At 36.2% G+C, this 23,256-nt stretch overlaps 1 protein-coding gene across 8 annotated transcripts in view; it reads right to left on the minus strand.

Annotated features, from left to right (window-relative positions):
• Positions 1–23,256, minus strand: part of ITGA1 (integrin subunit alpha 1) — a 168,464-nt gene that overhangs the window by 89,133 nt on the left and 56,075 nt on the right. For 7 of the 8 annotated variants that reach the window (XR_012377588.1, XR_012377587.1, XR_012377586.1 and 4 more), the window contains exons 2-6: positions 21,717–21,837; positions 8,861–8,973; positions 6,375–6,463; positions 6,157–6,268; positions 5,409–5,536 (exon numbers count right to left, since the gene is read on the minus strand). Coding sequence is in view for 5 of the 8 variants with exons in the window: in XM_073890924.1 (XP_073747025.1) it covers positions 5,409–5,536; positions 6,157–6,268; positions 6,375–6,463; positions 8,861–8,973; positions 21,717–21,837 (563 nt within the window). In the remaining 3 variants the exon portion in view is untranslated. Of the gene's footprint in view, positions 1–5,408; positions 5,537–6,156; positions 6,269–6,374; positions 6,464–8,860; positions 8,974–21,716; positions 21,839–23,256 lie in introns of those variants that run through there. The other variant, XM_073890926.1, reaches the window with a different exon arrangement.

Below are 23,256 nucleotides of genomic sequence, written 5' to 3' on the forward strand. Positions count from 1 at the left end.
TTATTCTTTGTTTTAAAATATCTATTAAAAAAAAAAGACCTATACAATTTGGCCCGTAAGCAATACAGGTTTGAACTGTGTGGGTCCACTGATACATGACTTTTTTTTTTTGGTAAATATAGTGTAGTACTGTAAATGTGTTTTCTCTGCCTTATGATTTTCTTAATCACATTTTCTTTTCTCTAGCTTATTTTATTGTAAGAATACGGTATAGAATATATATAACATATACAATATGTCTTCATCTATTCCTTGTGTTATTGGTAGGGCTTCCAGTCAACAGTGGGCTATTAGCAGTTAAGTTCCCAGGGAGTCAAAAGTTACATGCAGACTTTTAACTATGCAGGGAGTCAGTGCCCCTAACCTTCACATTGTTCTAGGGTCAACTGTATTTTAATTTAGTTGTACCACATGAAATTGCTGTATTTGTAGGTAAAAAATGATCAAATAGCAACAATTTCATATAGTTCAACCTAAATTAAAACAAACTCAAGAAGACAAAATATGAAAGTTGATTTATAGTTAAATTTTCTCTCCTCCCCTTACTAAGGCTTACAGGGGGTGAGAAGCATGTAGTTGAGAAAGGGGCACAACCGGCTGTTTCTTTGTTTCTTTACTCATCTTCCCTTAGATCATTAACTATAGTTTCTGACCTCTCCAGGGACAGGGGTAGGGGAGATGTATAAAGGATACAGGAATTCTTACTTGACTGGTGCTATCCTGAGGTAGATCAAGTGCTACCAGGTGATAACAGCCTTCTTGTGGGTTCTCTGCAGATTTCCCTTTACTTACATCCTTGTCTGAGTGAATATATTTCCCTATTGCAGTCCTAGACATCAGGGATGTCTTCTGCTTTTCTGTGCAGAAGAAGCCTCTGCTCACCTCCAGGAGTCTATGGATAGGACCTAGCACGATTCCACGATGATTCATAAACACACACATTCTTTATACTGACAGACGCTGGGCCTGCAGGCCAATTCCACTGAGGCTACCTCTCATCTGATTGCCCGTCAGGAGCTGGTCGGCTGCTATCTCCCCCGTTAGGTATTTCAGGCAAAGGTCAGGCACTAGTCAAGGTGTGTCCCAACTTTAGTGGACACACCAAGCTCACTGTATGATCCCACTGAAGCCTTTCTCACTAGACTCTTCATAAATCCCCTCAACTCCATTCTTAATTCCTTTATACCTTTGAGGTGGGTGAGGAGTCTAAGAATTCATCATCCAGCTTTTAGCTTTCTATCTGTAGGCTCTCTCACAATTTATTTTTATATCTTCCCCTTTCGGAATGAAGGTGGGGAGGATAAGTAATTGACCTGCTCCGTTTCTGACCTGGGCTGGTTCACCCCTCCTTAGGCAACCTGGTGGTCCCCGGCTCCTGGGAGGAGGTAGCCATAGTGATGCCGAACTTGGTGCGCACACCCCATCAGCATAGCGCACTACAGCCCAGAACTCCTGGGCTCAAGTGGATCCTCCTGCCTCAGCCTCCGAAGGAGCTGGGACTACAGGCACGTGCCACCGCGTCCGGCAGAGGATAAGTACTTGGGAGGAAAAATTCCAGAAGCAAATTCTGTCAATCTTCGGGCAGAATTGGGTGCTTTAATTGAAAACAAACAAAAACAAAAACAAAAGACAAAACAATCCAAACTTATTTAAATTATGTTACCACCAGTCAGGGAAAAAAATGGTTGTTAAAATAAATTATTTATGTTTTTAGAGAGAATTACTATAAGACCACATGAAAGATAACCATACTTTTCAGTACACATTTCTTTGAAGAGGAAGTATTTTTCCAAAATTTCTATGAACAAATTTCTTTTCTGAATCCACTGAAGGAAGGTCAAACTTTAAAGGGAGTTTAAATGCGTTACACTTAAAACCTTATTAAATACAGTTTAGCAAAATTGATGGCTTAGTAAATATGTCCTTTTCAATCCATCTCATTTAGAGAATTACTTATGAAACTAGTCATCAATACAACTTAAGCCAAAATAGAAAAAGATTAGAAAATACTAAAGTATAAACACTAAAGCCCAAAGTATAAAGTAATATACTTAAAAGAATATTAAAATGCCAGTTATAGAAAAAGTGTCTCATTAAATGTCCACCTATCAGAGAAAAAATTTTAAAAGCATTAATTATGATATACACATTTATTCAACAGAGTCTCATTAAGGGCCCACTATATCACAGCAAAGCACTGGCTGCCACTGAAAAGGATTAAAAGGTGATATAAAGTCTGTATCTAGAGATGCAGCAGACACACGTACACTATATAGAATAATGCATTAATCCTGTGTTTCTCAAACTTTACCGTGTTTAAGGATCATGTAGCTTGCTTACTTAAAATGCAGGCTCTAGAGCCCTACCCTGAGAGACTCTGATTCTGAAAATCTGGGGCACAGCCCAAGGACCTCAGGGATTTGGAAAAAGAAATTCTATGAGCCACTTTTGGAGAAACACTGCATTATACAGAAACCCTATGAGGGCACTGGCTGTGTCTGTCTTATTCTCCACAATTATCCAAACCCTAGCCCAGAGCCCAGTGCACTGTAAACCCTCAGGAAAAACATTTGAGTAAATGAATGAAGGAGTATGGATAAACTCCACAATGAATTATACAAGCGAGATGCGACATAAAAATTTAGCCATTTAAGAAGCTCCTCTCTCCTTAGGAAGACGGTTTCCTTGGGTGAAGTCAGCAGATATCACAACTGACTCGGTGCACAGGGTTGCATTCTGAAATTTTCCCCTCTGTGGAATGGTGTCTTAGAACTGAGTAAATGTGACCTGACTCTTCTGCCTCAGAGTATGTTCATTTCCCTCCCATTCACTGGTAGCATCTGAACCCTTAAGGCCTGACCCCTATTCCTCTGAATAGAGTGATTGTTCCCCCCAAGGAAAGACATAGGATTCCATACAGCCCACATTGGCTGGCTAGAATTCCACTGGTGGCTGGCAGAATAGCTCCTTTATTAGGACTTTCATTATAGAAATATAAAATTAATTACTGTTCTAGTGGATAGAAACATTAAAATTGCAGCAGGATGGGTTGAGTATATAAGCAACTGATTGTTATCTATTTCTTTACAAAACAGAGTCATCACTGGCACAGATCTCCACTGAGGCGGTGATTATTTTTCTAAGAGAGCCTTGTAGATTTCCTTCTTGAAGTTGTGGAGCAATTTCAAACATGTCACTGCTGCACTATTGTCCACAAATAGCTACAGATACATTTTTTACAGTGAAACAGATAAATGAATTTAAAAATAAAATAAAATTTCCAGATGAATAAAAAATACTTGAAATTAAAAAAAATATTCCAAGACTATTCTTGAATTTGGAAAGAAAGGACTGGCTAAGGAAGCAAATGGGGTGGGCAAAACAGGTGGAAGTGAAGAAAGCACATCCTGGGGAAGGCAGTGAGAGAGGGCAGAGCTGCGGTCTAGCCATTTCATGGCAGGTGTGTCAGGGGTCAGGGAAGAGAGTGCCACAGGGCTGGCCGCAGAAGGACAGGGACAGTCATGATGAAATGAAAAGGACTAGAGACCTAACATTTAGGACCAGCTCTGAAACTTCTCCAGAAGTAGAGGTCTCCGCAAGAACAGAGAGCCCGACTGCAGTTGGAAAAGCCATGGTTTCTGATCTGTCATCAGTAAGCAAGTAACCTTGAACAAGTTACTTAGACTCTCCCATCCCCTCCATAGATTGAGATTTTGGGGCTAAATGACCTCCACAATTCTGCCCAGCTTTAATTTTATAGCGCTATGAAAATTTATTGACCAAAGAGAGAAAGGATGGAGAAGAGAGGAAAGAAGGAAGAGAGAGGTCCTCAGAAGGAGAAAAAAATGGAGGAGGAAGTCACATTCTGGAGTGGTCTTTTAAAGGATGCAGGCTGCCTTATGGCCTGTAGCAAGAAGAGATATAATATCCCCTCAAAACCTCTGGTAATTCACTTGGGAAGATTAACTGCAAATGAGAAACTTGTATCCAGGAAAATTTACATTTTGTGATGCATAAAAGTTCATTTTCTTTAAATAATTTTACACTGATTTCAAGATTTTTTTATGGTACAGTAGGATATACACAGTCTTGCCCCTTACCTAGCTCTCACCTATTCAGCCTTGGAACACAGCCATATGACATTTCACTTTGAGGTTTTCCATCTACTTTGCAATCTTCAACTACTATCCTTTTGGGAAAATTCATTTTATATATATGTGTATATAAATTTATATTTATAGGTATACATATACATAAATATATACAAGCATATCATACACATACACACATCTGTGTGTATTTATGTCCCACACTATGTGTTGGTGTGCCAAACATTAATGCAGTCATACCACTTTTTCAGTGCCTCAGAAATTTCTCCAAAAGTCGAGCTCTCAGAAAGAAAAGGAAAGACATTGGTCTGCTTGTACAGTCCTAAAATGTCCTGTGCTCTCCTGCAGTCCCCAAACCATGCAACAACCATTTTGACTCTGACTCCTGTACTAATTTCTGCTCTCAAGGCACTGACTTCACTCTGACATTTAATTTGCCTTTTATTCACTGTCATCTCCATATTTTAAGCCATACAGCCATATAAGATTTTTTTTAAGTTTTATTATGTTATGTTAATCACCATACATCACATCATTAGTTTTTGATGTAGTGTTCCATGATTCATTGTTTGCATATAACACCCAGGGCTCCATTCAATACGTGCCCTCTTTAATACCCATCACCAGGCTAACCCATCCCCCCCACCCCCCTCCCCTCAAGAACCCTCAGTTTAATAAACATTAGATTAGTTAAACCCAAACTCAGTGTCTGAAGTGGGAGAGCCACATGATAAGTTTCACTTCATTTAATGACAATAAAGGGGATGTGTTTAGAAACAGATACTCATGGGGAGAAATTAAAAAAAACTATCAAACTTAACTGTAGCTAAAACATGGAGCATGTGCTTTTCGCTTAAGAAAATAAATTATTAAATATGAGAAAAAAATGGACCTTAAGCGATATCCTGTGGTCACTTATGAATTTACTTGTGAGAAATATCTCTCATAATATGAGAAAGGAGATTGTAATGTGATGTGTTCTTTGGGATGTTAGATTAGTTTCCACAAATTCTGAAATCCTGCTTTGACATTACCAAAGGTGGCTACACTTGCCTTATAAGTAAGAATACTATCATGATTTTACAGAGATTTATAGGGGATATTTTCTAAGAGCATTAGAAATGGCAGTTTTCATAATATTTTCTGTTTAGAAAATAACAGGGTCAGACATATGGAATATAAAATTCATCCCAAATATTAGCTTTATTGATTAATTTATTTTCGGAGTATTTTGTATTATTAAAAATCTATACATTTTTATCTTTAGGACAACAGAAGTCAAAATGCATAGTCACATACCTGTGTCTGTTTAGGACCAATATCCATTCTTTCAAGAAGGTCATTTAAAAAAGCTGTAACACTCTCCCAGGGGTAAATACTATTGGAGCCATCCAGCACTATGACTATGTCCAGTTGGGTGCTGCATTCTGTAATAAAAAGAGTCAACTGTGCAAATTTCGAGTTTGTCTTTTTAGATAGTTTGAAGGTGTACGGAGTGTTTTCATAGCTGAAATAAGCTCATTTTAAAAGATAAGCTGAGAGTTTACATAGTGTATACATTGGGTTTATAATCAGAAAAAATAGTTTTAGGAAAAGTAAAGGTGATAAATACTACTGCATTCAATAGCAATTGGTTTGGGATTCTTATCAAGTAAAACTCATCTCTATTTAATTTTAATCAACATTGTATGAGTTATCTTTGGAAATTTTCTCAATATGAATTTTTTATATAACTGTTCTCATTCTGTGTGTATTTCAAATGAGATTACTTTCTTCAAAGAGACTCACTCTTTAAATAAAAACAGTGTGACAGCTTTAGCTATGATGTTTAAACAAGATTCTGTTAAAGGTTATTTACACTAATAATCAGCTCCAAAAATAGAAGTGAGGTTTGGTTATAAATTGGCAAAGCAAACATTTACCTAAATTGGTAATGCTGGTAGCTGGGAAAATACTTCAAGCTCTTTGGTATGCTCCTGTGTATACATATGTCTCATTCATTGCTTACACTTTTCAAACATGTAAGAACATTGCATAAAATGTATACCTCGTACAGGAGCAATGGAGTTCACGACTTGAAATGTGGGGCTGACATCAGAACAGATTCCAGTTGTGTAATGCAAATGTCCACATCTATAGGCATATAAGGGGCCACATGCCTTTTAAAAAATTAAAAACCATAAGATTAAAAATTATATAACAGATTTTATAAAGTCTTAGAATAACAGCATTCCTGGTTCATTAACCAACTCTTTGCTATCTTACCAGAAACCCTCCGTTTGGGTTGGTGACTAAAGTTGATCCAAAAGTCATGTTCTCCTTTACTTCTGTGACATTGGGAATTGATGTATTAACTAAAAATAGAACAAAATTTTATGAGGGTAGAAAACAAAGTATAATTAAGTGTCTTCTCATTAAGACATTCTATTTGCTTTGCTCATATCATAGCACTTTCTTCGTCTGATTCAACTAAATAGCCTTCAAAGTATTATTAAGGAATATAATGAACAAGCTAAGGCTAAAAACTTGGCTTATGTCCCAGAAACTTTGTCTGGATAGCTGTCTCAAATAGTTTTGCTGAACTGTAAAAGAATGCAGAACTATTGGGGCAATGAGAGAATGTGGGATAGCCTTTCACACATTTTTGCTAATTAAAACAAATAAAATATTTAACCTCATAATATTATAGACATAATGTAAACTTACACACCTACCTTGCATGTTATATCTATATGTTATAAATAACCAATGATAAAACATGATTTCTGACAAGAGGGAAAATGAGTAGTAGAGCAGAAAAAAAAACCCCTCAAATACCAAATATAAGTTTATGATCATTAATTTCACCATCATGGGGACATCATGAAGGTAACAAACAAAACTGGAGCAAGACTGAGCATTGGTCAGGACGTTTGGAGAAAAGAAACAATGAAAGGATACCATTTGACATTCGAGATAGGAACGTTGGGTCTTGAAGCATGCCAACCTAGCAAAATTGGCAAGAAGTTCCAGTTATTCATATTGAAAAAAAAAAAGATTGGACAGGGAAATAAAAATCTTCTAAACCCTGCTTAGCAGAGTTTGAAATATTTGAAAGTGGCAAAACTCAGGTTCAAGAAAGATTTATCTCACTGTTAAGGCCCAGAAGTTTTTCCTACCTTAGGACCATATACAGCTTAAAGTGAGGGAATGGAAGCCGAGATTCCTGAATGGTCACACTGTCTTCCTAATCTGACCGTGGTCCTTGTCCCAGAGTTTAGTCTGGTTTGCCTTGAAAGTACTTGGAACTGGGCTATTATTTACACAGGTCTTGAATAATCTGGATTAGAGTTTTTTATTCTAGGGTTGACCCTGGATGAACATTCTTGGGACATTACGGACTATAGCAGGAACTTCTCCACCGTTGTTGATGTAGTTAAAATCTCCAAGCTAATGTTAAAACTCTATTACAGTTTCCAGTAATGAAAGAATAGCTCCTATCAGAACAAGTCCTTTGCAAATAACAACTATAACTCTAGGAAAAGGAGAAAAAAAAATCTGAAGGCACTGGAAAGCAACCAAAAGCAGACAGAAACTGGAGGCAAGTATGTACTTATAAGAAAAGATAAGCACTGGGTGAGTTTCCTGTTTATGTGTTTGTTTTCCCCCAAGGGAAGGCTCTTGTCAGTGGCTAAACCTCAAATAAAGCTCAAAGTCTTACTGTTTTGAAGAAACAGAGGACAGAAATTGGGGTAATGACAGCAACTGCAAAGTGAGGGGGTATATCTTGGAAAGCAGAACCACAAAAAGAGAGTTCCAACATATACGTGTATATCCTGTCCAAATATCTGAAGGACTTGAACTGTATATGTGCAGGGTAAATTTCAAACAGCTCAGCTACAATTAGAAGAACTGAATAGAGTTTTTAACTGCTTCCCACTGCAGTTTGGAAATTGAGTTCAGCCAAGTAAACTGTCTGCTAAAACAAAAAGTTAAGACTATTCAAAGACACATAAAAGATCTAGAATCTCCACACTTATAACTCAAAAGTATAATCCAGGATATAATCCAAAATTACTAAACACAAGATAAAACAGGAAAATGTGACTCAAGCTCAAGAGAAAGGTAATAAATAGAAAGTGATGTTGAGATATTCCAGACGTTCTAATTATCAGACAAGGATATTAAAGCAGCTATTATAACTATGCTCATAAATGTACAGGAAAAATGTTCATAATAAACAAACAAAATTGAAAGAAAGAGAACTGAAAAATAAAATATTTGAAGTTAAACCTACAAAATATATACTAATTTGATGGTATTTAATACTGTATAGAACACTGATAGGATTCTAATTCTTGGATAGTTCTAATAGGAAGTTTCTAGTCATGTTCTAATTACAGTGATATTTCTATCAAACATACCCATTTCTATATAAATTTACCTTGTACTATTCTCTTTAAAAGAATTTATGTATTACAAGTCTTGTGCTATTTTCTTTTTAAAAAGAAACAGTTAAATTTTGTGGAGGCAATGTAATGGGTGGGGTTATTTGGAAAGGTCTTTTATTTCTAAATCTATGGGTATTCTATAATGAATTCTAAAGCAAATGAAGGGCAGACAATCAAAATGTCATTTTATGTGAATCTGAGTGATAAGAACTGAAGAATATTTATAGATTCTTGTAATCTTTTCTTGAGTTAAAATTTATTTTTTTTTGAGAATACTGGGTATAATTTAGGATCAGGCTTTAACGTTTTGACTTTACGTACCTGGTAGATCCAACTTTATGCAAGGTAATGGTTTGCCTCTCCCAACTGGACACTTATAGACATCTCCAGTTCTGTTCTTGGGTTGACCAACTAGAGGAGAACCAACAAGCACCCTGGAAGTTACATAACTCAATTAACATTTTTGAATAAAAGGAAACATTTTATTTTAGTTATTTTATGACTAGTTCCAAGACAATGACAGTTTCATAGACATAATCAGATAGTTACCCTCTGTTAGTAATGTAATGTTATTCAAAATAAGCTGAGTGTCTTCAAATTGCAGGTTGATTTGTATTAAAAAACTATAAAATATATAGAGGAGAGATTTCAGTATATTTTATTTATTGTATTATATATTACTTTATTATATATTTTATTTGGGGGCTGAAATAATAAATAGTGGTTAAGCCTGCTGCTGTGTTAGTTCACAAAGCATACATGGAAGTATAAATGACTTTTTCCTATGAGGAGTTGATAATTTCATAGAGAAGTTAGCAAATATAAACACTTGATTATCATAAGATTTAGTATTAGTATATACTAGTTTGTAAGCATTTAGAAAATAAGGATAGCTGTGAGACACAGGTTAAAATCACTTACTGTCTTTTTAGACAGAATTATAGAATTGCTTTAATAATAATTAATGAAAAAATATAATCATGATTTATTTTAGTCCTAGGAAGCCATTTAACAAGTTTTCCTGTGATATCTTTGGGAATAGTGTGGATGAATGTGGTTGAGTGTTAAGGCACTTGGGTGGATTCACAGCTGCTGATTCATTGCTGGGTGAAAAGCTATATACAAAGATGCTGATTACTATCAACCAAAGGACTTTAATTATGTGCCATAAGAATGTACTTGGGTTGTCTTAGCCTGTATCTTTGTTTATGACTTTTGAGAAGATACAGAAAGCATAAAGTTATGCATCAAGTAAATCAGTATATCTATTTGGGCAATCAGAAGTGTCTCAAAATTCTGGAACTAGAAACTTAATAAACTAGTTAAAATTTAATATGAACCTATGTAAATAACTTCACTTAGCTGCATACTATTATCTACATCAATACAGAATGTGGGCAACCTGACTCAATAGGAGTTCATGTAAAAATGACAGGGGGGTTTGTTGATAGCAAGTAAACATGAGCCAACAGTGTATTTTAGTATCAAAAATGCTAAAGTGACCGTAGGCTGCATTGCTGGAAATAGATGCCCTGGTCAAGGAATGTGATCACCCCTCTGTGCTCTGCACTGTCAGACCATGTCTGTAATCTCCAAATTAAAAGGGACATAGGCACAATGGGATGTATTTGGGAGTTATGACTCAGATGGTTAAGCACCTGGTAATTTTGTCAGACCAGAGGTGCTTGAGGGAAAGTTGGGGATGTTTAGCATAAAAAAAAAAATCTGAAGGAGAGTTGAGAGGTTCCATAGGAGTGTAGGTGCTGAAGGCATATATTTAAAAAAAAAAATCTAAATATTTGAAAGTCTCTCATATTGAAAAGAAATGGGATTTATTTTGTGTAAATTCTTTGGATAAAGCTAGTATTAATGAAAATGTTTTATAACATGCAAATATTGAATTGTTGAACAGACTCCCTAAAACATAGCTATGCTTTAATGCCTTTGTAAAGCCATTTTTTATATGCATAAATAACCATAAAAATGTTTAAACCTTTTAATGCATAATTCTTACTTCTGGCAATCTATCCTAAAAAAATGGCCTAAATTAAGGGAAAAGCTTAATGCATAAAAAATAATGCTCATAGTGTTATATACAATATAAAAGATGAAAAAAATATAGTCAATAGCAAAAACTAATTAATTATTGCAGGGTCATTCTATAGAATATTGCAGTCATAAAAAATAATAGTTAATAAGATTGTATGGTGGTATTAAAATCATTTATGATCTAATTCAAAGTAAAAATCTACCTCATTTAGTGAAAATCTATGACAATTCAAAGTGGATGACAAATTATATTAAATGTATTCATCATAATAGCAATGACAATAATAGCTGGCACTTACTAAATCTATACCTTGTGCCATATACTGTTCTAAGTGCTTTCCATAAACTAAGTAATTTAATCCTCTCCATTAAATACAGCATGAACTTTGGTGCCAGACTTCATGCATTCAAATCATAGCTTTGTCACTTAGTTGCATGATTTAGGACAAGTCACTTAGGCTCTGTGCCTTAGTTTCTTCATCTGTAAAAATGGAACTACTACATCTATGTAAAACATAGATTAAAAGGGAGTTCATCAAAAAACAAATTATATTAAGGAAGTTATGGTTAGTGTTCTTTCCCCAATATTTTCAAAGCTTTTTTTAATGTGATTGATTAGTTTTATAGTTAAGAGAGTTTAGAGGAAAGTAGTGAGCCTATTTAAATATTTAAGTTGAGGCTAGATAGATTGAATAATGTTTATTAAGAACAGTCTATAAGCCCAGCATGTACACTAGGCCCTGGGGATATGAAATTAATAAAACACGTTTTTTTAGGTTGCTTAAAACTTAGGGGGAAAGCAGAACTATAAATGGACTATTATAATACTGAATAGGTCAGAACTTGGTGCAACTTCAGCAAGGTCTTAGAAGCAAGAAGAAATAGCTCTTTGGTAGGTCCAAGTAGCTCATCGTAGCTGGAGTAGAAGTTGAGCCTGGCAAGCTAAACAGTGTCCAGATCATGACCATCCCTATAGTCCAGTTTAAGGAATTTGGATTTATTATATGGAGGGGAGAGTTGGGAACCACCAATGCTTTTAAGGAGGGATGTGACATGATCAAATACTTTACAGAGCTTATTTGCTTGCAGTGTCATGAATAAATTGGGAAAGGGGAAAATTAGACTCAGAGAGTGAAGGTAAGAGTTTCTAGACCCAGACAAGAAAGAAGGATCTGAATTTAGGAAGTGGAGAGGAAGGGAGAACAATTTCTACAAATAGAATATAAGTTATCTTACTCTAGGTTTCCCCAAAAGCAGACCCTAGACAAGGACTTTGGTGCCGGTAGATTTTGGGGAGGCAATTCCAAGCACACACAAATGTGGAGGTGGGAAAATGATAGAGGGAAGAAAGGCCGATAGAGTGCTTTGATAATGGTTTACTTCTGCAGGGCTCTGGGCTCAGTCTTGCTGGTGAGCATCTCAGAAACCACATGGAACATATATGAGCATGCTCTGAGCATGGTTGAGGCCCTAAGAATAAATACTACTGCCTTATGAGAGTACAAAGTAAGAAGAGAGCTGAAGGAAAAAATAACACCTAAGATTTTAATGAGCAAAGGAAGAAAACTGGTAGGAGTGTCCAGAGAAGGAGAGAGAGAATTAGGAAACAGTGGTATCACAAAAGACAACGAGGAAAGAATATAAAAAATGGGAGCCATGAGTAAAGAGCAGACGTCATTTCAAGACATTTGGCTAAAAATGAAGGAGATGGGCCATGTCAATATGTGTGGGCTTTTTTTCCCTATGCAAACCATCAAGGGTTTGAGGTGAGCTTAATTTTATTATGGAAGGCATCCATATATTGATAAATGATGTTGAGAAAGAGCTAGTAACAAGAGAAAGGCTAATATTACAGAAGAGAGAGCCCCTGAGCTGGTGGAAGGGATGGATCCAGAAGGACAAATTTGTCTTAGACATGAGGAAAGGCCACTGATTACCTAGGCAGGGATCTGGGTGCCCCAGTATCCAGAGGTTTGAAACTGTAGTAGATGGCTTGGAAATTTTTTGCATTCTTTGTAATGTGACATTGTCCTTCACTGTCCTTCACTAAGGCAGAATCTCTTTTTTCCTCCTGTCAAACTGGGACTTACTTGATAAACAGAAGGCAGCAGAAACAGCACTGTGACTCCTGAGGCTTGAGTAGTGTATAGAATTGTCAAATCAATACATTGCACACCTGAAGCTAATGTAACATTGTATGTCAACTATATTTCAATAATTAAAAAAAAATGTATTACAGATTCTACTTCACTCTTTTGGAAATCTGAGATCACATGCTGTGAAGAAGCCCAGTCTAGCCTAATGGAGGATGAGAGGTCACATGGGGGAGAAGTAGTGCTTGAGCCAACAGCATGAACTGCCAGGCATGTGAGTTAAATCATCTTAGACCCTCCAGTCCCAAGTGAGGTACCAGATGAGCATTCATGCAGTTCCCAGGTAGCAGGGGAACACCTATGCAATCCTCAAAATCTTGAGAAATAATAAAAAATATTGTTTGAGCTCACAAAGTTTTGAGATGATTTGTTATATACCAAGAGATAACTGAAACAGGAAGGGAGGATAAAGTTTTAATCTAGAGCCCCTCCCTCCTTTCTTTCCTTCTTTCTTTCCTTAACTTCCTTCCTTCTTTCTTTGAAAACAGTAGCAATTGCCATTTCATGAGATTTAGGGAGAGAGGTGATTGGGTGGGGGGCTTGCAGAGATTTAATTTAGATTTAAACTGACAGGGCCTATGTAGACCAGTTAGGGAACCCTCAGGCCAAAATGAAGTCAGGGATGTTTTGGAAGTTGTTTCTACTGTAGATGTAAGATAGGCCTCCAAAGCCCCTTCCAATGCGAAGATTTCATGATCCAAATAGACAAATTATGTGTGTAGAAGAGTACTGATTAGTTTAGGAAACATGTACCATTAGCTGGGGAAAATCTAGGATAATTGATGAAAAGTGAGTGCTGAATGGCATGTTAATAGTAAAGTTATTGTGAATTTTAAAACAGGAGAGAAGAGAGATTTGCAGCCCAAGCAAAAGTTGAAAACAGGAGAGTGAGGGCTGAAAATGAGGGTGATGAGGAGGTCCAGGTGGTGGGAACACAGTGGAGAGCCTCTGTATACACTGGAGCAGGGAGGTTGAGAGTGGCAAGCCTCTGACTTTAAAGGAGAGGCTCTGGAGTTTATATTTGATTTCTAGGGCAATAGAAAGCCCCTACAGTATGGGGATCACTGGAAATGACCCGAAATAGCAACTGGAGCCATGGCCGATTCTGGATTCTGGAGAAGTAAGCCCTGAGGTGTGAGAGCTCAGAAAGCAGTAGTGTAGTAGACCAGGACTACCTAATCTGAAGTAAGTCTCACTTTTCCCAAGCTGTATAAAAATAACAAGATCCTAGAAAAGTATCAGCATAGTCTTTATGGAATTTCAGGAATCTCCAGTATTCTCAATCCCCATTATCTTGCTCTTTTTTCTCAAATACTTACTACATTCTGACATGATATAACCTACCTGTTTATTACATTTATTATTTATTTTTTGTTCCCTCCTTCCCCAGTAGAATACAACCTTCACAATAGCAGGAATTTTCATCTATTTTGTTCACTCATATACCCTTAAGGCTTATAAGAGTGCCAGAAACAAAATAGGCATTCAGTAAGTATTTACTAAGTGAATGAATTAATGATTGTATCAAATGCGCTAAGAATCTGAATAAGACAGACCTGGGAATTTATGACTCATGTGACCAGCTAAGAGGTCCTAATTGTGAAGTCTTCTTTTCCATTTTAGAGGCTGAATCTTTTGCTTAAGCAGAATGCCATATATGACTTTGGCATGGCACAGGAGGCATTTCCACAGGTCAAGTTTCCAGAGAATCCTTGTGGTTACAGGACAGAATTGGCTGAAAGTCAGAAGGCTGGTGTTCCATGTCCTGGCCCTGATACATACTTACTATATTAAACCCTTGGCAGTTCATTCTCTGAGTCTCAGTTTCCTGTCTAGAAAATGAGGATGGTAACAATGGTATCTGCTCAAACCCATAGGGTCACTGTGTAAAGACCCAAGACACGCTGTGTCATGAATGATGATATTGTTATTTCAAATTTTAATGCAAGTTTGCTTTAACTCATTACATTTTATTTCTATTAGATTTTTGCTTTTTCTATGGCACTATTGCAATGATGTGTGTGCAGATTAAGAGGATTAAAGAATGTTCTGGATCTCATTATTGATCTCTAGAGAAACACCTGATGAACTCAAAGATCATCAAAGTGAGAAAAACAATTTTTTCTATACCCATTCTATAATGACTAATTCTAACTCTTTCTATACTCATTCTAAAATGACTAATTCTGATTCTCATTCACTCATTCTAAAAGTTCATCTTATAATCTGCTCTCCTCTATGAAAAAGCTCCAGTCATAATAAAATTTAGTAACCTGAGAAATATTTGCTATTCATAATAGTCATTCTTGTCATTGTGACCATTATTTTACTTATTTGAAGAGTAGCTGTTCTGTGACTCCTCTACTTCATATTTATGTTTTTTCCTCTGTAAAAGATAGTTTTCTAGAGATTTTTGTCTCATATTTACATTATCTCATGAACACTCTTTTCACCTCTTTTTTGATGTCCAAGCCAAAGTCACTATCAGAGTACCAAGTACCCCCGCCAGCCAGTACCCCCCTTTTTTTTAATGAATTGAGTGTTTGGTCATCTTGGAAAGTGAAGTTACATAGTAGTCCCATTAGCTGCAGTACTTTCAGTAATGAAAGGTATAGGGGTGGAAATGAGGTGAGCCAAAGAAATGACAAGTTTAGCAAGGAGGAAATTTCAACTTCAAAAGATATTATAAACAATGGAAAATAAATATTATATTATAATTGTAAGAGAAAATGTGCTAGAACCTTTGAAAAATCTTCTTACCCCAAGCTTGAATAGGTCTTACTTAAAACATACATACATTGGAAATAGAGCAGCAATCACATGAATTCACTGGTAAACCTTACTTGGCATAAAGCAGGGTCCTCTAGGGAAAAGGCAGGAAGGCAACATATTTTGATATATATTGGGTGGAGGATTGACTAGGGAGGTATCTGCATCATGAAACCTACTTTGAGAGGCAGGCTCACTGAAGTCACTGAACCCCAAGAATGGTTGCTTGAACAGCAGTTAAAAGGGTTGATGCACATATTAAAAGGAATGAAGCAAAGGAGCCACAGAGTGGAAAGCCCTGAGACAATATCTCACATTTTCCCATTTGGTGGAAACTTTGCCATACTGGTGATTACCACTAAATCTGGAAAGTTTGTGCAATGCTGAGCACATTTAAGTTTCTTTTCTTCAAAGCAAAAGTATTAAACTAATTGTGTTCTCTGTGAATTTTTCTGAACCACATTGCAATTGCTTGGATGTTTCAACTCATGCTAGCCATAATGAACAACGGCTGATCTTAATCAGAGGTATAATGTGTTCTGCTACTGAGAAAACATGTGGTTTCTGAGCCAAATATATAAAGTAAATTACACGTCACAGTAAACTTTTGAAAGGTAAAGGGGGCATAAGGCTGCCCTTTTTTGTTAATTTTTAATTCTTTCTAAAGAATTAAAGTAATGCTTTTCTTTTTTTTTAAAGATTTTATTTATTTATTTGAGAGAGAGAGAATGAGAGATAGAGAGCACGAGAGGGAAGAGGGTCAGAGGGAGAAGCAGACTCCCTGCTGAGCAGGGAGCCCGATGTGGGACTCGATCCCGCGACTCCAGGATCATGACCTGAGCCGAAGGCAGTCGCTTAACCAACTGAGCCACCCAGGTGCCCTAAAGTAATGCTTTTCAAATGCACAGACTGCACTTGTAATGGACCAACAAGTACTACTTCTTTTTTTTAAATTTTATTATGTTATGTTAATCACCATACATTACATCATTAGTTTTTGATGTAGTGTTCCATGATTCATTGTTTGCGTATAACACCCAGTGCTCCATTCAATACGTGCCCTCTTTAATAACCATCACCAGGTTAACCCATCCCCCCACCCCCTCCCCTCTAGAACCCTCAGTTTGTTTCTCAGAGTCCATAGTCTCTCATCGTTTGTCTCTCCCTCTGATTCCCCCCCTTCATTTATCCCTTCCTGCTATCTTCTTTTTTTTTTTTTAACATACAATGTATTATCTGTTTCAGAGGTACAGGTCTGTGATTCATCAGTCTTACACAATTCACAGTGCTCACCATAGCACATACCCTCCCCAATGTCTATCACCCAGCCACCCCAACCCTCCCACCCCCACTTCTTTAGGCAAACTTCAGCCAAGATGCAATATGGGTCAGGGTGATTTTTTAAAAATCTGAGGTTGATGAGCTTCCAAAACCTGAGTAGTAAATATGATTTATAAAGGTACCCACCTCTGGAGAAAACCTGAGTAACAAAATCCACGTCCTCCAAATACGTCAGTTATTCCATAGGCCATTTCTTAAAGTAAGTCTGCATCCTATCTGCTTTTATAAACACAGAATATCCAAACATGTTTCTAAAATTTATTTTACAGTACCAGTGCCTGGATCTCTTTAGAACAATATGCTGCTACTATGCCATCCTTAAAAGTTTAGACATTTAGATTTTTGTAGTTTGCTTACTTTTAAATTCAGTTGGCCACATTGCTTTTGTTATTCTGATTTTTCACACCTCTTATATAAAACCATTGTCAATATGGAATGACAAAATGGAATTAAATTATCTGACATCCTTATACATTCAAATGCTCACAAATTCTCACATGTATGTTAACATGTAAAGTCTGAAACTGTGAAGATAGTTATTATCAGCATTTACTTCTTAATATAGTTCTAATAAAGAAAAAAGCACCAGACTGGGAGTGGAGAGATGTAAGTTCTATTTTCAGCTCTGGCGCTAAGTAGTGACAGAAGTCACTTACAAAAAAACAAAAAAAACAAATACTTTATTGAAATATGATTGACATATTAAAAGTTGTACATACTTAATGTATACAACTTGATGAGTTTAGAGACAAGTATACACCTGTTAAACCATCACCATAGTCTATATGCCATAAACGTATCTATCGCTTCTACAAGTTTCCTCCAATACTCTTTTTTTTCCTCCAATACTCTTTAGTTACTATTATTATTATTTCATGATAAGAACACTTAACATAAGATCTACCTTCTTTTTTTTAATACTGCTGATTATAGTTTATTATATTAGGATACAAATTAAGACGAGTCCTCCAAAAGAGACCACAGTACAAGGTCTGGGAGGGTCCCAAATGTGAAGTTTCTGTGTCCTCAGGACACAACACTTGCAGCCCATCAGTGAGCAGGAAGCTCACTCAAGCCTCAGTGTCCTGAGTTTTTATTAGGGCCTTATTATATAGGCATAATTACTTGAAAAAGATCTACCTTCTTAATACATTTTTAAGTATACAGTACAGTATTGTTAACTATAGGCACTATGCTGTTCAGTGAATCTGTAGTACTCATTCATCTTGCATAACTAAAACTTTGTGCCCTCTGAGTAATACTTCCTTGTTTTCCCTCCTCCCAGCTCCTGGTAGCCATGATTCTACATGCTACTTCTATGACTTTGACTATTTTAGACTCCTTATATAAGTGAAATCATGTAGTATTCGTCCTGTGTCTGGCTTATCTCACTTAGCAAAATGTACTCCAGGTTCCTCCATGTCTCAAAAGGCAAGATTTCCTTCCTTTTTTCAGGCTGAATAATATTCAATGTTATGTATATGACACATTTTTAAAATCTATTCATCCATCAATGGACATTAGATTGCTTTCAAATCTTGGTTGTTGCGAATAATGTTGCAATGAACATGGGAATGCAGATACCTCTTCAAGATCCTGATTCCAATTATTTTGAATATTTACCCAGATGTGGGATGCTAGATCATATGGTGGTTCTATTTTTAATTTTATGAGGAACCTCTATACTATTTTCCATAGTGATTGCATCAATTTTCATTCCCACCAACAGTGCACAAATGTTTCCTTTTTTCCACATCCTTGCCAACACTCCTCTTTTGTGTTTTTGATAATAGTCATAGAAGAGCCATTTTTAACATTACTTGTGTGTGTGTGCTTGTTTTTTCATTAATGATAACAGGGAGTTAAACTAGATTCATTTTTTCAGCCAACAAATAATCATTGAATGTATATTATGTTTAAGGCCCGGTGCTAAATTGCAAGTGGGAACCAAAACCAGTCTTTGTTCTCTAAATATTTCCTCTAATATATTAACTTCTCCCTCTTATCTGTATTCCATTTCAGGTTTCCAACTATCCAGACATACTCAAGCTGTGTTGAATCACCGATCTGTACTTCTGAAACAAATAATGCAACATATTTTAAGAAAAAAGAAAAAGAAGAAGATAACAGGAGAGGAAGAAAAGGGGAGTATGTCAGAGGGGGAGACGAACCATGAGAGATGATGGACTCTGAAAAACAAACTGAGGGTTCTAGAGGGGAGGGGGGAGGGGGATGGGTTAGCCTGGTGATGGGTATTGAGGAGGGCACGTTCTGCATGGAGCACTGGGTGTTATGAACAAACAATGAATCATGGAACACTGCACCAAAAACTAATGATGTAATATATGGTGATTAACATAACAATAAAAAAATAAAAAAAAAACCATACTTACCAACTTCCTGATAAAACTTATTTTTCTTTCCTGTATATTTTCCTCTAAATGGCTACCCTATTTCCAATGATCCAGTGTAGAAATTCTGGAATATGTTTGACTCCTCCTACATCTCCATTTGACATTTCCAAACTTCCACCAATGATTCATCTAAATTTATCTTGGATACACTTTTCTTTCATTCCAGTTCTCCCTAATCTAGCCTGGGACCTCATCTCTTAAGCACCAGATTGCTATTTTTGCTTACCTATAGATTCCCCAGCTTTCAGGTACTTTTTTCTCCAATCCAATCTTTACGTAATTTCCTAAACTAAGGTTCATAAAAACCACCTACAATGGTTCTCAGTGCCCTTTACTTAGGTCCAAGTTTCTTCGTCTGGCTTCTAAGGTCTGCCACTACCATTTCTCCTCTGTCATCCCTGTGTCAGTCCTGTTTGCTTAGCAACACACCCATTTCTCAAATCTATGCCCTTGCTTATGTCGCTTCCCAGATTGGAGTGGCATTGCTTCTTTTTTTATTAAAAATTAAATCATCTTTCAAGACTCAGCTCAAGAGTCAAGAATCAATTCCTCCTTCTCTTAAATCCTATTGAATTTATAGTGTATATTATACTGATTAGCACAACTGTTTTTTTTTAATATTTCAAGTTTTCATTTAAATTTTAGTTAGTTAACATAGCATAACATTAGTTTCAGGAGTAGAATTTAGTGATTCATCACTTACATATGACAACTAGGGCTTATCACAAGTGCTCTCCTTAATGCCCATCACTCATTTAGCCCATTCCCTGCCCACTTCCCTTCCAGCAACTCTCAGTTTGTTTGCTATAGTTAAGAGGCTCTTATGGTTTGCCCCTCTCTATCTCTCTCTTTTTTTAAATTTCACTTATGTTCATCTGTTTTGTTTCTTAAATTCCACATACAAGTGAAATCATATGGTATGTGCCTTTCTCTGACTTATTTCGCTTAGCATAATATACTCTAGCTCTATTCACGTTGTTGCAAATGGCAAGATTTCATTCTTTTTCATTCTTTTGATGGCTGAGTAATATTCGATTATGTGTGTGTGTACATATACACACCCCGACATCTTCTTTTTCCATTCATCAGTCGATGGACATATGGGGAGGAACATAGGGAGATAGGTGGGGAGAAGCAGAGGGAGAGAGAATCCCTAGCAGGCTCCAGGCCCATTGAGGAGCCCAATTCAGGGCTCCATGCAGGGCTTGATCCCACAACCCTGAGATCATGATCTGAGATGAAATCAATAGTTGGATGCTTAACTGACTGAGCTACTGCCCAACTGAGTTTCAGTTTATTGTAGCTTATACTTGGCCCACTCACATTATTCTCTGAGAGGCAGAGCTCCCTGAATTGCAGGCATAATGCCTAAAGGAATAAAACTGGTGTCTAGAGAGATGATTTTACCTCTCTAACCTTAAATGGGGTGGGGGTGGGGTGGTAAGTGAGAGTATAGGTTGGAAGGACAAAGAATACAAAACTCATACTCTATTATTAGATGTCTCATCTAAGATATTTGTAAGGAGAGTAGAGAGTGAAACACCTCCACAAATTCTAGTTTGTACCTAGGATATAATATTTGTATGCAGAAAATGTGAGAACTCAAATTCTTACTATTGATCATTTTGGGGGGCTTATGATCAAATGAAGTCTAAAAGATAAAGTGAAATGTCAAAAAATCCATATTTTTTATTTGTGAGATATAGTAGAGTGATAGATTACTGTTTCCTAAGAAGTATAGATCTCTTTTTGATTATTCTTCTTGTTACTAGAATAGTTTAACTTATTAAACTGAAGCAAAGTTTAACAACTGCTTGTTCTTTTTTTCCCAAAAAACAAGAGGCATTAAAAATTATGTTAAATATAAAGTAAAAGAGCTTTAATATTAATTTTGTGTAATTTCCAACAGGTTAAATATACTTTAAAAATCATACCTGAAGTGAACTGAATCATTACTAACGGGCTTAAAAGTGTATAAAAGAAATTCAGTAAGGTTCATTGTAAACAGTAAACCAAACTCAGTAGGTTAGTACATTACCAAAAATATAAGCTCAATAATATCTTATGGAAGTGATATTAACCCTTTCAATATAGCTTCTCATCTGCCTCTCAATCCTTCCAGCTGAATTGTTCTCTAGAATGAGAACAATTAAAGAACTCTTGCCAGAATAACAATTACAGAACAATGACTATTTTGCACAAGGACCTTCCTTGAGGTCAACACGGGTTTCAACAGAAATCACTAACCACTTCCTTTAGTACTGCCAAGGAATTTTCCTTTTTTTTTTTACTGTGTCAGTTTCCATTACCAAATGATTAGACTGCAATTTCTATCATGCATGATTCATTCTGTTGAAGTCTCATTCATAAAACAAACAGTAACCAAACAATATTTTCCATTACTTTGTAAAAAAAAACTAGACAACAACACAACAAAATTGACCGGCTTACCATTTTCCTTCTTCATTTTCATATTGTTGAACAGTATATCCAAACATGTCCTCCACGGGGCCACTGAAAGTCATTGAATTTTTCACATCAACGTTGAATGATACGCAGAAGCCTAGAACAACTTTAAGAGAGAAAACAGAGTCCAGTTACACAGAGTTAACTAAGATTCCATAATGTTTTGAATTATGGAAGGCATGTTAAAAAGAGCAATGATGTTCAAAAAATGAGAACTGCAAGAAAGGTCTACAATATTAATTGTATTACTGACCGAAAATAACAACTAAAGAATACAAGTACTAATATTCAAACAAAATCCTATAGAAATTTAGTAGCTGTACCATTCCCAGAGCTAATGACTTCAGAATATGAGAGAGCTGGCAAAAATTCATGCTTGTATATGCCTAATGTGGTTACAGATATCTTTCCAGTAGTGAGCCCTACAGTGAATCACGGTCACCAGTGAAATGTAAACACCTTCTTTTTCCTGTTTTCACTATGAAGGATGAAAGAATCACCCTTTAAACCCTCAGGAGAGGAAGCTTTCTCCTTGCTGCTTCCAAAGGGAATGCAAGCTGATTGCCTCCACCCAGAAATGGCTTCCTAAGCAGGCCTGAGGTTTGCTCCGCTTCCCTCTCAATCAAGTGGTGGACAGAAAGCTTATCCTAATACACTAGAACCTCTGTATAGAGTTGGTGGTGATAACCTCACAGGTTGCTGTCCATGATATATCTAAATCACATGACATATCTAAAGAGCTTACTCAGTGCTTGACACACACTAGATAGTCAATGAGGGTTAATTCTCTTCAATTTCCTTAAAGTTCATGTAATGAAAACCCTTTACAAGTGAGACTCTCTCCTAAAAGGGTTCTGGATGGTGCCAAATTCTGTCAAATGGATGGTGCCAAATTCCATGTTTGGTACTACTTTTTAAAGTATACTTGTGAAGTTACAAAACATTCCTCTCCTAGATGCAACTGAGAATTCTTCCCAAAGAGCACTCCCTTATAAAATCACAAGCATCATAAGGCACATTCAGAGGTAATTAAATTCACTGTTCTTTATTAAAACCATGATACAGCTACACACATCTTGAAAAATTCTCTTTCCTTATTCATTATAAACCCTAAATCCAAACTCGAATTCATTCTATGCTCTAATTCATAATCTTCAATTTTAACATTATTGTTTCTTTGTTGCACAGGATTGTACCTAATTTAGAGAAAATTTTGTTCTTAATATATGTTCTCCCAAAGGCCATTAAAAAAGGATATTTATGTATACCTATTTATAAAGTCTTCCTTGATCTTTCCTACTGGAAATAATCTTTTTAATTACTAAATCCTCCTCTTTCATTTTCTGAATATCTCTCATAGAAATAATTATTAAATACTATTTTATTTACATTGTAATTATCTCTGTGTGATTTTCCCCCCCCCTAGTATGGAAAATTCTTAAAAGCAGGGAATTTCTTCCTTATCTTTCTTATCCCTTCTCAAAATCTAGCCTAACTCCTTGTACACAGATGGGCAATAACATAT

The sequence above is a fragment of the Callorhinus ursinus genome, unplaced genomic scaffold, assembly GCF_003265705.2.
Source record: "Callorhinus ursinus isolate GAN/ISIS: 27379988/994484 unplaced genomic scaffold, GSC_fseal_2.0 scaffold3, whole genome shotgun sequence".
Lineage (NCBI taxonomy): Eukaryota > Metazoa > Chordata > Mammalia > Carnivora > Otariidae > Callorhinus > Callorhinus ursinus.